The sequence below is a fragment of the Chenopodium quinoa genome, unplaced genomic scaffold, assembly GCF_001683475.1.
Source record: "Chenopodium quinoa cultivar QQ74 unplaced genomic scaffold, ASM168347v1, whole genome shotgun sequence".
In the NCBI taxonomy this organism is placed as follows: Eukaryota; Viridiplantae; Streptophyta; class Magnoliopsida; order Caryophyllales; family Amaranthaceae; genus Chenopodium; species Chenopodium quinoa.
Window position 1 is genome coordinate 6,838,957 of NW_018742204.1, and position 15,112 is coordinate 6,854,068.

Sequence of the window (15,112 nt, forward strand, 5' to 3'; positions counted from 1 at the left end):
ATTCCCTTTAAACATGCAATATGGTGATCAATAAATATAATAGAATAAACATTAATATTGGAAGAAATTTAACAATAATAGTGTTAGCCAAATCAAATATAAAATAACCCTAATCATGATACTAGCAATATTAAAAATAAAATAAGAGCAATTAAATTAATTAATTACTCACATTCTGCGCGTTCCTTTAAATTGCTACATCATGAATAAACTGTTAGTAACTTCAGTAAAAAAAATATAAAGTAAATGAAAATTAAATCAAATAAAAAGTAGAGTTGATTTGGTCCAAACCCTCAGTAATTTGTACCTTTCACGCCTTGGTTTAAGGACAGAACCTCGGGTTAAGTATAGACTCCTTGGAGTGCTTAGGGGAATTGTTGTGGAAGAATAAAGAGGCTAAAAATTAGGTTAAAGAGGGAGAAGAGAATGATTTTTGGTATAAGGTGAGAGAGAATGATTATTGGTGCCCCGAACTGCAGAAAGGAGGGGGTATTTATAGGGAAAATGAGCAGAGGGAACACACCGGAACCCTAAAAAGATAAAAACCCTAAAAAAGGCTACCGCGACACGGTAGATTCTACCGCGACATGGCAGATTCTACCGTGTCACGGGGGAAATTAGCGTGACGCGGGGAAAAATAGAGTGACGCGGGAAATATTTGACCTACGGGAGTAAAAACGCGTGAAGGGATTACGCGGAAAAGACACGGAGTTGTCCCGTGTCACAGCACTGGCACCGTGACACGGGAATTCCTACCGTGACACGGCAGTAATTCCCATGTCGCGGCACAGTTACCCGTGACGCGGGGAAGTTTTAAGCACCGTGACACGTCAGCAACCCACCGTGACACGGCAGAGAACGCCGTGACGCGGCAAAGTCCACCGTGTCACGGCATATGGCGCCGGGTCACGGTACTTATGCCAAGTCACGGGGCACTAAAAAACATGAAAATCTCCTCCAAATTACCGTGTCACGGGAATTTCTCCCGTGCCACGTCAGATCTTGCCGCTTCGCGGCATTTTAGCTACTGCGCGGTAATTCCAGTTTTTTACGCGTTTTTAAAATCATCATAACTTTTGATCCGTAACTCAGAATAAAGCATATAATATATCATTGGAAATCTTATCAAGTCTACTTTCCATTCCAATTAGAATCAGGTCAAAAAAATATGTAGATTTTAAGATATGGCCGTTTTAGTAAAAGAGTGTCGGTTTTGGGCCGAGTTTAATGTTTTGCTCATATCTTTTTCGTTATAGCTCGTAATTGGGCTTATGATATATGGTTGGAAAGATTTTTTAAAGGCCTATCCAATAAAATAATAATTGGATCAAAATTTTATAGTCATAAAATCAGTTTCTCTCAGTTTTGCGATGTGGACACGAAAAATGGAAAATAGGTTATGGTTTAGGTAAATGAGCTAGAAATTGGATTGGTTCATGAAATATATTGGATAGAACATGGATTTAAGCACTCCAAAAATTAAATACTCAACTCGACCAATAATGGCGGTGAAAGGTGTTCATCAACTGGTTTGGTTTTGGGGAGACATTTTTAGGTGTCTACAGTGTATATGTAAAAAATATGAACACATTTTTTTTAATGCATCTTTTATTATTTTAAAATAGTATTATAATTATAAATTTATAATATATATACTAAATTATAAAAAAATTAATAAAAATCATAGTTAGACCCGAGACTCGCTAGACCCGATGGATCTGGGTCTGATTTTTTAAGACCCAGTGGGTTTGGGTCGGATTTGGGTCCACCTCCGAAATTCCGGCTCTGGGTTTGGGTCTCAGTGGACCCGACCCAGACCCGAACCATTGCAATCCCTGGTTGTGATGGTGTTGTGGGTGGTGGCGGCTTGGTGAACAGTGTGAAGGAGATGGTGGTGTATGAGGTAAATTGAATTGGGGGAAGGAATTATTTTCTCCCTCAAAGGGAGTATAAGGGTATGTAGGTCATTCTTAATGTCGCCCTGAGTATTTTTATTTCATCCAATAGTAGCTCCCGTAAAAAAAAAAAAATCACAAATTACAATCCTTACTAGAGTGTACCCGTGCAAAATGCACGGGATGTATATTATATTAGAGATATAATAAATATATAATATAAGAAAAAATATACTTAAAATACGGGAAGTTGATTTTGATGTTAACTTAGACCTTATTCTTTTGAGTTGTTATTGTATGTTGTGTATTTGTGGTTTGATTTGTTCTGCTGAAGCCTGCTTAGCCATGCTACTGAGTATTAGTAATATGCGAACACTCGTTCTGGCTTGCTGACATTTCTCTTCTCTGTTGAAATCTAATGTTCTCTGCTCTACTTAAAAGAACATGGTGTTACTCTTACCGGTGGCCACGCAATGTGGCTAGCTATTATGGGATTTACTTTGTCAAAGTTATAGAGGTTACTCATTCAATATTATTGGGGTTACTCGGTTAGTGTCATAAGGGTTATTCCATAAATTCTCTAGGAGTTACTTTGATATTTTGCAAGCAGTTTTTCGGCAAGGTAGTCACGCAAAAAGCGTGATGTACATTTTTTTGAGTTAATGATTAGAGAAGGATGTTGTTTAGAGGGTTGTCCCTAAAAAGTGTATATAATTGAAGGGTTGGGGATTTTGTGTTATAGTTGATTGTTGATAAAGGAATTGTATACCCGTGCTGATGCATGACATATATAATACTACGTTCAAATAAAGAAAAACACACACACACACACAAAGTGAAATCTTAGCATTAGTCCCTTGGAAAAATACCCCCCCCCCCCAAAAAAGTGGTATGTTTAGGGTTCGTTTGGCATCATTGTGGTTTTCTGTTTTTTGGTTTTTTGTTTTTTAAAAGTATATTGTATATGTCACATAATGAATCAAAAATTATTTAGACTTATTAAAATCATGATAATTTTGAAAACTGACAACAGAAAAGTGAAAACACCTTTGTCTTGTTTTCTGTTTTTGGTTTTTAGTTATAAAAAAAACAGGAAACTGAAAACCAAAAATGATGCCAAACAAGCCCCTTGGAAAAATACCCCCCCCCCAAAAAAAAGTGGTATGTGTAGTTATTTGTTTTTTTTGTAAATAAAAAGTTTTAAAACTAATAAATAAAGTATGGGATAATGATGGGTAGTTATTTAAAGAAAAAAGAAAAAAAAAACCCTAAATGCATGAGAGTTTAGCATTGGGGTTTTGAAGGATTCTCGTTAACTGACTCTCTAATCATATCATATAACTAATATATAAAGCTAAACTTTTAGCCAGACGACGAGATAACGACACTTGGCGTTCCAACTTTTCGCCAAGTGTCGCACCACGTAGGGTAGAGTTATATAGAATTTAATTTGTAGGATAAAAAAGTTAATTTAGAATTCTATTTTCAATCAAATTTGGATAGAATTTTAGGATAGAATTGTTAATTTAGAGTTTTATTTTCGATAAAGTAGCAATATTTCATATGTACAAATTAAATTATAATTTATTAAAAAAATTATAACACTCATAAATTATCATATAAATTTATTTTTTGTATCATAGTATTTTTTTGGAGCGAAGGAATTAGCTCAAAATGCACCACATCCATTATTTATAACATATTCTAATAAATTAAAACAATATACATTACAATCTAATATAATTTTATTACTGTGTGTAGACCTATCAATCGGGTCGGGTCACGAGTCATTTCGGATAGGGTCATTATTTCAGGTAACGGGTCAAGAAATGTTTTTCACCAATATTATTATTAGTCATTACATGCCTACTATATAGTTTAAATCATCACAAAAACACATCAATTCCTAACTAATTTTGTATTAATGATATGTTTTAAAATTTGACATATAGATTAAAAATTTATCTTAAAATTCAATAAACAACCCGGGCATCGCACGGGCAGAAAAATAGTAACTAATATATAAAGCTAAACTTTTAGCCAGGTGACGAGACAACGACACTTGGCGTTCAAACTTTTTGCCAAGTGTCATGCCACGTAGGATAGAGTTATATAAAATTCAATTTGTAGGATAAAAAAGTTAGTTTAGAATTTTATTTTCAATCAACTTTGGATATAATTTTAGGATAAAATTGTTAATTTAGAATTTTATTTTTTATAAAGTACCAATATTTCATTTGTACAAATTGAATTATAATTTTATTCAAAAAAAAATTAGATTATAACTCTCATAAATTATCCTATAAATTTATTTTTTGTATCATAATATTTTTTTTGGAGCGAAGGAATTAGTTTAAAATGTACCACATCCATGGCTTATAATATATTCTAATCAATTAAAATAATATACTTCACAATCTAATATAATTTTATTACTGTGTGTAGACCTGTTAATTAGGTCGGGTCACGAGTCATTTCAGACAAGGTCAAGAAATGTTTTTCACCAATATTATTATTTACAGAGGTTTTTCAGTGTGGCAAGCCACATGGTGCGGCACGAATTACTTGTATTTTAGGGTTACTTGTATTCTGGGGTTACTTGTAGGGTGCTACTTGTATTCGGGGTTACTTGTATAGGTTACTTGTAGGGTATTACTTGTATTATGAGGTTACTTATATGGGTTATTTGTATCGTGGGGTTACTTGTATTCTGAGTAACTCCTACAAGTAACTCCAAACAAAAATCTCATACCAAACCAGTAATACTTTACAAATAACCCCTGATTAAAACTAGTAACACCCATACAAGTAACCCTATAATACAAATAACACCTATAAGTAACCCCTGACAAAACTAGTAACACCCTACAAGTAACCCGACCAAAACCAGTAACATCCATACAAGTAACCCCAAAATACAAGTAACACCTACAAGTAACCCCTGACAAAATCAGTAACACCCTACAAGTAACCCGACCAAAACCAGTAACACCCATACAAGTAACCTCGGAATGCAAGTAACATTTACAAGTAACCCTTGACAAAACCAATAACACTCTACAAGTAACTTTTGCCGCACCATGTGGCCTGCCACATACAAAAATTTGTATATTATTATTAGTCATTATATGTCTACAAGTTTAAATCGTTACAAAAATACGTCGATTCCTAACTAATTTTGTATCAATGATATATTATAAAATTTGACATATAAATTAAAATATATCTTAAAATTTAATAAATAACCCGAGCATCACAGCTCACAAGACTAGTCATATATTTGATTCAAATTCTACCGTTGACAAGAACCACGTGTATGTTTGTTGGTTGGCAAACTAACTTTTAACAGCACAAGAGAAAAGTAGGCGATGCAATCGAAGTACACTCTTAACAACCCATAAACTTGTGGTGACGAAATTAAACCCAAGTAAAGAACAATGTTATTTGTTGTTGCTGCTTCAAACCTGTAAACACTCCTACACTACTTTCTTCCCTAAATTTCTCCGCCCAATTTTCTTCTTCCTATAAAAATTCATCAATCACCCAACTTTTCTCTCTCCTTCATCTTTCTACCAGTACCAATTTCCAATGGCTGCTACCATTCAGTCTTTAGTTGCTCCTTCATCTTTCTCTGCTGTCAATTCAATCGATTCCAAGAAATTTAATGGTAAAATTTTGATTTCTTTGTTTCTGTTGCGTTTTAGTATTTTAGATTTGAATTGGGTTTTCGGAGATTCATTCAATATTGTTTGTGTTAGGATTTACATTGGTTTGATTCATCTGATGCTAGTAGATTCCAAGTTTGCAATAATACACAATCACAATGATATATTTTGTAATTTCTATGAGATTTTTCTTAATGATTAGTGGGGTTTTGATTGATTTGTTGATTAGTTTTATAAAATTGTTATTAATTAATTTTATGCTAATTTAGGAAGGAAAGTTGGGTTTGTGGCAGTAAGATCTGACCTCAATGCAAAACGTGGCTCGATGCCGGGCCATTGCCGGACCGGGAATTTGGTTTCTCAAGCTGTTGCTGTGAGTAATTTCTATCCAAATATCTAACAATGTATCCTAAATCATTAGGATATATGCTTATATTCTTACTTGTATTAGGCTACATTTTTCTAGAAAAAAAATAAAATAAATCTAATCATGCATTGTGCATTTCTGAAATTAGGAATTTGAACTTGATTTTAATGTTGTTATACATTTGCAGACACCAGCAGCTTATACCGCGACTTCAAAAACCGGGTATGCTATATTGCCTTTTATGCCATTTTTCCATGTGATTATTTTGGACCTTGGAGATTTTGGCTTGTTGCTAGTTCTTTATACATAAAAATATAGTACATAGATTTCTCAAATATGTTGGTAATATTGGTTGTTAGAGTTTTTATTAGTTTCTTATACATCCAAACAAAGTACATATATTTCTCTAATATGTTGGTATTTGCTTACTTTACCGGTGATTAGTGCTTTTTCATGTTTAAACAAAGTACTACCTAGTTGCAACTTTGGAATATTTTATATCTCACAAATAATACCCCAAAGTTGCAACTAAAAGTTAACGGAGGTAGTACATATATTTCTCTGTCTATGTTGTGGATGTGCTGGTAGCATATAAGATTCGATTACATTTGAATTCACTCTAAGAATAGAAATCACTCTTAACTATGTAAGACAACTAATCTAATAACTCGTTTGCATCCATTGGTATATCTTTTGAAGTTTGAACCTCTCTTCTATAGTCACAATACTCACAAACCTATGATTTGGAATGATACTCTTTGAACTATGCTTTTGGTTGGAAAACTTACTCTAAGGGGGCGCTTGGAATGGGGGTAATAAATTAAGGGGGTACTAAAAGTCAAATTAGGTAGATTATAGTTGATTAGAGGTATTATTGTAGGGAGACAAAGTGTTTATGAATGAATTAAGGTTGTAGTGACATAAGGAAAAGAGAGAGGTTGGAGGAATCATTACCCTCAAAATGAGGGTAATAGGTTACCCACCCTCCCCCTAGTGTAACCTATTACCCCCAAAATAAGGGTAATAGTTCCCTTTCTTCACCTATAACCACACCATCACTATATTAATCTTCTTACAATCACATCATCACTAGCTCTCCCTCTCCTATGTTTACTTTGATTTTGGTTTGACTTTTATTACCCCTTAATTTAATACTCTTAATCCAAGTGCCCCCTAAGTAAATAATCTTTTTCAAAGTTTACGTGGTAAGGATATATTTCTCAACCTTTTCATTGGTTTTAGTCTATGATAGAAGCCAACATTATTTAGAAAGCATGTAACCACTTTTTTTTGGTTACGTAAGGGATTTCTATGTGTTAGTGTGCACATTCTTTCTCCTAGTCCATTTTCCTTGGCTTATTCCGAGTTCAAACATTTTAGATTACCAAATAATAAATGATGAGAGTTCTAGCTCTTTTTATATTACATGATGGAGTCTGGCAAACTATAATTTTTGGGATATTCTCATTATCTGCACATTTTACTTTTTTCATTGGTAGCCACTTTTTTCGGATTATCAATGTTAAACCTGAACCTATAATATTTCTCAAATGTGACCTTAATTATGATTTTTCCGTTAACATTCTATTTAAAATCTAACTATAGTTAACCTTTTGCTCACTCTTACCTTCTTCTTTGTTCTCAATGCTCAACTTTTCTACCATTAACAAACATTCACTCTCTCTCTCCTCCATTAAAACACCTTATTCCTCCACCTTTCCTGGCCCACCAATTGACTTGCCATTGTTACCTCTCTCCTTCCCCAAATCCCCTCCCTCACCACTTGTTTCTGGCCCCCCCACATCGACTACCATTACCATTGTCGAAGACCGGATTGTGTTCTATGAAGTTTGAGTTGATTGCCTTGATTCTATGCTTAGTTTTTCTTGGTTAAGAAGGGTGTTAGTTTTGTGAAGGTCATTGTTGTATAATAAGTAATCTACAAACCAAGGGGAGCCTTTTTCGTATTATATGTGTTTCAAATTACTTAAAGGATTCAATTTCCTCTCTATCTTGTCATTCTTCAGTGTATTCGACTATACTGTTCTTCTTCTCTAACTTTGAGGTCTTTTATTGTTTTAATTCTCACATTACAACCTATATCAAACAATTCTTGTTTAACTCTCGTCTTATACTCCCTTAAGTCCCTAATTATATAATTCAAATCTTCCGTATTTACTACAATTAAACACTTATTCTCGCACTCGATATATGACTCGTGGAGAATATTGTTGGCGTGAGGCGTAAGCGGAGCAGCCACATAACATCCACCATAGCAGTCAATTTTTACACCACTCCAAACAAAATCTACTAAGAACAAGAACTGAGGCGGTGTTATGGTGGTGGCTAGAGCTATTCAACTACGTATATCCGATTCAATCCGATTTGAAAATTCAGATATTTTTGAACGGAGAAATTGCGATCCGATCCGATCCAAAATTTTCGGATATTCGGATTTTCAGATTGGATAATCGGATTTTCAGATTGGATCATCGAATTTACAAATCGGTGTTAAAATTTTCGTACAAATCCGATTCAAAATTCGAAAATTTTTTCGGAAACAAATCTGAAATATCCAAAACCTTAAAATTGGATTGAATATCCAAAATTTCGGGTCGGATCATCAAATTTTCGGACCGGATATTTCTAAACACATCAACACCCCTAGTGGTGGCGGTTGAAATTATAATATAAAGAGATGAGAATAGGGAAAGAACATTAAAACTTATTCAATCCATTTCAAGAACAATTTAGAAGGCTTTAAATAGGAAAGTGCTACTAATAAACTACCATTTTTTAATTAAGAATCCTAGGATACTAACATTCCTAAATAATAGAAACTGATTTTGATCACGTTATTCTAGCACTCCATATTGATTCAAAATCACATACACAATTGCTAAATCTTGCTACTAACTACAATGGTCTATATTGCAATGGACTTCGACATACACTCTTTTTTTAGGGCCTGTTGCAGTCAGCTCCACTCCTAATTTCCTTCTCTTAAAAAATATTTTCAGTTTAGCTGAGTTCAGTCAATGAGAACAGACCCTTAATCTCAACACGAACATGTAACCAAACACTTGACTTTAGAAGAGCATGCAATATCCCACTTTGAATTTCATAACGTCTTGCTAGATGTTTAAATTTGTGATGCACATCTCATCATCTACACAATATTGTTGATGCACATCATCACCAACATGATATTCTCATAACCAAACCTTACTTTTTTTTTTGTTAATGCACTTCTCATCCGTTGTTTGATCTTACATTCAATGGAGCTCTCTCCATTAACTCTCTTTGGCATTGTTTTGTAATTGACCATGTCAACTTGCATTGTACTAAAAATCTTTAGTATAATCTTGGAAACCGTCTCTGCGTTGATTATAACTACTACACTTGTATTTACCTCAAATAATTTTTTGCCCTCTTTTTCACATGATTAAATCCCTTTTCATGGGCAAAAAAGGAACCCATCACCGGTGGAGCACATCACACCAACCATTACTTCCTTTATGGTTTAACACAAAAAACACTCACAATGCAAGAAAACTTCTCTAAAAAAAACTTATTGCTCACTAACAATGAAATCAAGTTGTGTTGCTTTTTCTTAATTTTTTTTTTTTAAATTAATTACTCTCTTTCTCTCTTTCTCTCTTTCTCTCTCTCTCTCTCTCTCTTTTTTTTTTTATAAAAAATCTTCATCTCTTTCACTTTCCCTAAGATCTAACCAGGAGCTCTTGATACCATGATTTAACCCACTAACAAACCCATTAACAACTATATTTATTTGACTCTTCCTTAACGGTATAACCAACCTAATACTCCTAAAAATACTCCACCCAACTATTGACCAACTTCCTGAATAATAGCTAACTAGTCACACACATCCCACTACTTTAAAGCACTACAACTAACACACCCCGTGCTTTAAAGAGCATGGTTCATTGTAACGTAAACTACTACAATAATTCTCTTTGCTACGGACTATGCACTATGGAGATACAAGCAACCACAACCACAAACACGCATTCACAACTTGGACACGACAATGAACTTACGACTTTAATCCACCTTTCATTAGCCATCAAGGAACTCATCAACTCATCAAATGTATATGTTATGAGTCCTTAGACTCCAAAATTGCGATAACAATATGTTTATTATCTTTCATTTTGTGAACGCTTCTCACTACCCTACTAACATTAGTCTCATTAGTAATGGTATCACCATAAATTCTCATTTGACTTACAATTCTAGATACTCTAGACAAGAAACCTTAGATAATGTCTATATCTTGCATTGCCATGCTCTCAAAAATGCTATGTAAATTTTGAAACAAGTATATTTCGGTGATAAGAAGGTGACTACCGTTAAATTGCAAACACTACATAGTGTAGCATGATATTGCAAGATAGCAAAGCTATCCAAAGTTTCCTGTGTAGAGTATCCAAATTTATAAGTCAAATGACAATTTACGGTGATACTTGAGACTAATTTTAGTAAGGTATTGAGAATCCTTCACAAATGAAAGATTATAAACATGTTACTGAAATTTTGGAGTCTAAAGACTCATCAGCATATACATATGATGAGTTGATGAGACCCTTAATGGCTCGTGAAGAAAGGATGGATAATTCTACGGATGAAAATGTCGAGGAAACAAGTTAAAATCGTGAGTTCATTGTCGTGTTCAAGTTGTGATTGCGTGTTTGTGGTCATGGTTGGCTGTATCTCCGCAATTCGTAGCAAAGAGAATTATTGAAGTAGTTTACGTTGTAGTGATGCATGCTATGCTCTTTAAAGCAAGGGGGTGTGTTAGTTGTAGTGCTTCAAAGTAATGCGATGTACGTGACAATTAGCTATTATTTCTTGTGTCAATAGTGAACTACTCACGCTCACCCTACTACTTTGAAGCACTAGAACCAACACACCCCCTTGCTCCAAAGAGTATGCATCACTACAACGTAAACTACTTCGATAATTCTACGACAAATCCCAATGAAATAAGACGATGTTCCTTGTTTCACTCAAACTCTCTTTTTTTTTTTTTTTTTTTTTTTTTTTTTTTTTTTTTTGTAAATATTGTATTTTGATTAAGGATTGAACCAGTTGCAACTATAGTATAAAGAGATGAGAAAGGGGAAAGAACATTAAAACTTATATTCAATCCATTCCAAGAATAATCTACAAGGCTTTAAATACGAAAGTGCTACTAATAAACTACATTAATAAGAACCCTAGGCTACCAACATTCCTAAATAATAGGAACTGATTTTGATCACGTTACTCAACAGTGGCAGTGGCTTGGTGGGAGTAAGGTTTTGATTTTGTTGGCTATTGTTTCGAAGTGCTTGAGGTGGCAGCGATGGTGGTAGTAAGGTGGTTTGAATTCATTTTTGTGAAGTTTGGGACTGAATTTAGGAGAAAAAGAGAGTATGAGAGGAGAAAAGCTTGATACTCCCTCCATATTTTTTTAAGTGTTACAGTTTGATCGGCTCATAGTTTTAGGCAATTTAATTGACTTAAATAAAATAAGAGGTAAGTCGGGTAGTAGGAGTATTAAAAAATTATAAAAGAAAGATAGTGGGGTTAATAGTTTATTGAAAAGTAATGAATGTTAAAGGAAAGAAAAAATTAAAAAAATAGTAGTGGGTTTGGACAGAGCCCATGAGAGGAGAGAGACATAATATTTTAATATAGCTTTTTGCCAAAAAAAAAGGAAGTGTAACACTTATTAAAACACGGAGGGAGTAACTTAACCATAATTATATAAAATAAGAATTTATATAATTTTAACCGAAATCATCAGTAAGCTCACATTTTAGAAATTTTATAAGTTCAAAGCTATCATTGGTGGCTGAAAAAAATAATTGGCTACTAATGAAAAAATTCAACAATACATTGCTACAATCAAGAATTTCCCTAATTTGTTCTTCATGTGGAGGTGAGGGCTTGTGCCTTTAGGAAGAACTAGGAGTGAGCATAACAGGGTACCCTCGTAAATTTCTTGGAACCGGAACCAGAATATGTTGTAACAGGTTCATTAAAATGAGATCTGGAACCGGAACCGGAACCTATATCCGGTTCCGATTTAGGGTACAGGTACCTGTATTTTGCAATTTTTAATTAAAAAATTGTAGGGTCATAAATTTACAGTTTGCAAATATAACAAACCAAAAATAGTTGTTTACCAAATTTAATACATATAGTTATAACAATTATTTTTATTTATATTAAGTAAAAATTGGCGTTAAATTGATATATGATTTGGGCTTAAGTAACACTTTTATTAGGTTACAGGGTACCCTATAGGTTCCGGTTCCAAAAAATCGAGAACCAGAATCAGAACCTGATGCAACAGGTTCTCTATTTTACTACTCGGAACTGGAACCTCTTGTGCGGTTCCTAACAGATTTCGGTTCCGATTCAGGGTACCCTGAACTTTTGCTCACCCCTAGGAAGAACTTTATCACCAACTTTTCAATATAGAAGCCTTGTAGTTGTATTACTATAAGCATGAAGGATTGCACTTCCTATTCTAGTATTATGAACTGAGAAAGTGAGAAGTGATTATCACAAACCCAAAGCTTTGGCATTTTTATCTACGTATCTATGAAGGGGAAGTAGTGATGCTTTTTAATATGATATACTTGTATATAATGAGGAATGAAAGATAAAACAAGTATATCGTATTATTACTATTATATACTGCGTTTGGCTATTTTTATACTAGAATTAGTGGGTAGAAAATTTCTGCATATGCTTTTTTGTTAATTTTTTGCAAATATATTTTGATGTTTTTAGAGTTGACTTGTTTGGTAATTCTTTTTGCTAAATGTGGATGCAAACCATTGTGCAACATGTACCTTTCATTCATTATTGTTCAATGTTCATACTATGTATGCTGTGGTTCAGCTGATTTCACATAGACAAATATTTTGCAACTGGGTTTGCTATTTCAATTGTCTAAAATTTTCTTGGATTGTCAGGCATGAGGTCTTGCTCTTCGAAGCACTTCGTGAAGGTCTTGATGAAGAAATGGAAAGGGATGCTCGCGTATGTGTCATGGGTGAAGATGTGGGTCACTATGGTGGATCTTACAAGGTTACTAAAGGACTGGCCCCAAAATATGGAGATCTTAGAGTTCTTGACACCCCAATCGCTGAAAATTCCTTCACGGGAATGGGCATTGGAGCTGCTATGACTGGCTTAAGGCCTGTTATTGAGGGAATGAATATGGGATTCCTTTTATTGGCGTTCAACCAAATCTCGAACAATTGTGGCATGCTGCATTACACTTCTGGCGGCCAATTTACCATTCCTGTGGTCATTCGTGGCCCTGGTGGTGTTGGACGGCAGCTTGGGGCTGAGCATTCACAACGTCTTGAGTCTTACTTCCAATCAATTCCTGGTATCCAAATGGTTGCATGCTCCACCCCTTACAATGCTAAAGGACTGATGAAAGCCGCAATTAGGAGTGAGAACCCTGTTATTCTTTTTGAGCATGTTCTGCTTTACAACCTTAAGGAGAGGATTCCTGATGAAGAATATGTTCTATCATTGGAAGAAGCAGAGATGGTAAGACCTGGGGAACATATAACAATCTTGACCTATTCCCGTATGAGATACCATGTGATGCAGGCGGCCAAGACACTGGTCAACAAAGGGTATGACCCTGAGGTGATCGATATCCGCTCATTAAAGCCCTTTGATTTGCACACAATTGGAAACTCCATTAAGAAGACCCACAGAGTGCTGATTGTCGAAGAGTGCATGAGAACAGGTGGTATTGGTGCTAGTCTGACAGCTGCTATTAACGAAAACTTCAATGATTATTTGGATGCCCCGGTCGTATGTTTATCATCTCAAGACGTACCTACTCCCTATGCTGGAACTTTGGAAGAATGGACTGTGGTTCAACCTGCTCAAATTGTTACTGCAGTCGAGCAGCTGTGCAGGTAGGGAATCATTCAGTGGAGCTTTCTATTCTTAATTTACCCCGTCCCCTCAAATCTATTTTTAATTTTAAGCAATTGGATTCTTATGTATTTTAGTAGTTAGCAAATTATATATTGTCTTCGTATATTGCTGATATAACTTAGTTGAGCCCTGTTGCTCCTAGATTTCCTTGGCAACTTTGTTGTTTGCCAATGAAGAACTTTGCTTACGGTGTTTGCTGTTGGAATTTTTGGAGTTTTGGCTATAGTTGGAATTGTGCTTGAAGATTAGATTTTGTAGGAATTTATTGTATTCAAGGAGACAGATTTGGTTTGTTTTTATCATGTTTCAGTTAATTCAAAGCTACTCCTTTCAAAAGTATATTTCAGAATTTTTCTTCATATTTACCTCATTGATGGATACACTAGTTCTATCATCCAGAGACACTCTGTTTGCTCTTTTGATGGCCGATTATCAATGGAGAAAGTTAACCATATTTTTTTTTGAACAAATTTAACCACATCTTAAATGTGCTACATTGAGTGGATCCGGGTGCTTTGTCTCTTTTGTTCACCAAGAAGCCATGTCTTATTTGTATATTGTATTACTCCGTAGTATACTAGTAGTACGTTAGCTGATAAAACAATAAAAAAACGTATCTCAATGTTTTTTTTTCTTTCTTAAATCTTGCGTCAATAGTATTTTGTTTTAATAATAAATGTAATTTTAAATTTTAATCTTACGTGGTGCTTTAAAATAACAATCATACATGGCATAATGCTATACATAATACTCTAAAAATACTAATCTTGCGTGGCACTCTAGTGTTTTTTAAAAAATAAAAATTCTACGTAGCTCTTTAAAAATTCGGAAAAAAACTCCTCTTTAAATATATATACTAGCTTTGTGCCCGTACGATGTCCGGATTGTTGATAAAATTTTAGGACAAACTTTTATACTTTTGATAATGGAGGATATTTAGACATACGATATCCTAAAGTTTAATTATAGAACAAAAATTTGTGTATATATCCAATGTACGTATAGTAATACATTCGAGGTAACTTTTATTGAATTAAGGGTAACTTTTAGACTTTTTTGGGTAACTTTTATCAATACATTATAAATTACTTTTTTATATATCACGTATTTATAAATACTGGGTTAATTTTATTCGTTTAAAGGTAACTTTTGATCATTTTAAGATACCTGTTTTTGTGCCGGGCGATGCCCGGATTGTT

General features: G+C 34.2%; 1 protein-coding gene across 1 annotated transcript; it reads left to right on the forward strand.

The window, feature by feature from the left end:
• Nucleotides 1-5,275: 5,275 nt before the first annotated feature.
• On the forward strand, nt 5,276-14,252 carry LOC110708889 (pyruvate dehydrogenase E1 component subunit beta-like). Its single transcript, XM_021887139.1, has 4 exons — nt 5,276-5,562; nt 5,830-5,933; nt 6,115-6,149; nt 12,923-14,252. The coding sequence occupies exons 1-4, from the start codon at nt 5,484-5,486 to the stop codon at nt 13,893-13,895; spliced, it is 1,191 nt and encodes a 396-aa protein (XP_021742831.1). The 5' UTR covers nt 5,276-5,483; the 3' UTR covers nt 13,896-14,252.
• Nucleotides 14,253-15,112: the final 860 nt, after the last annotated feature.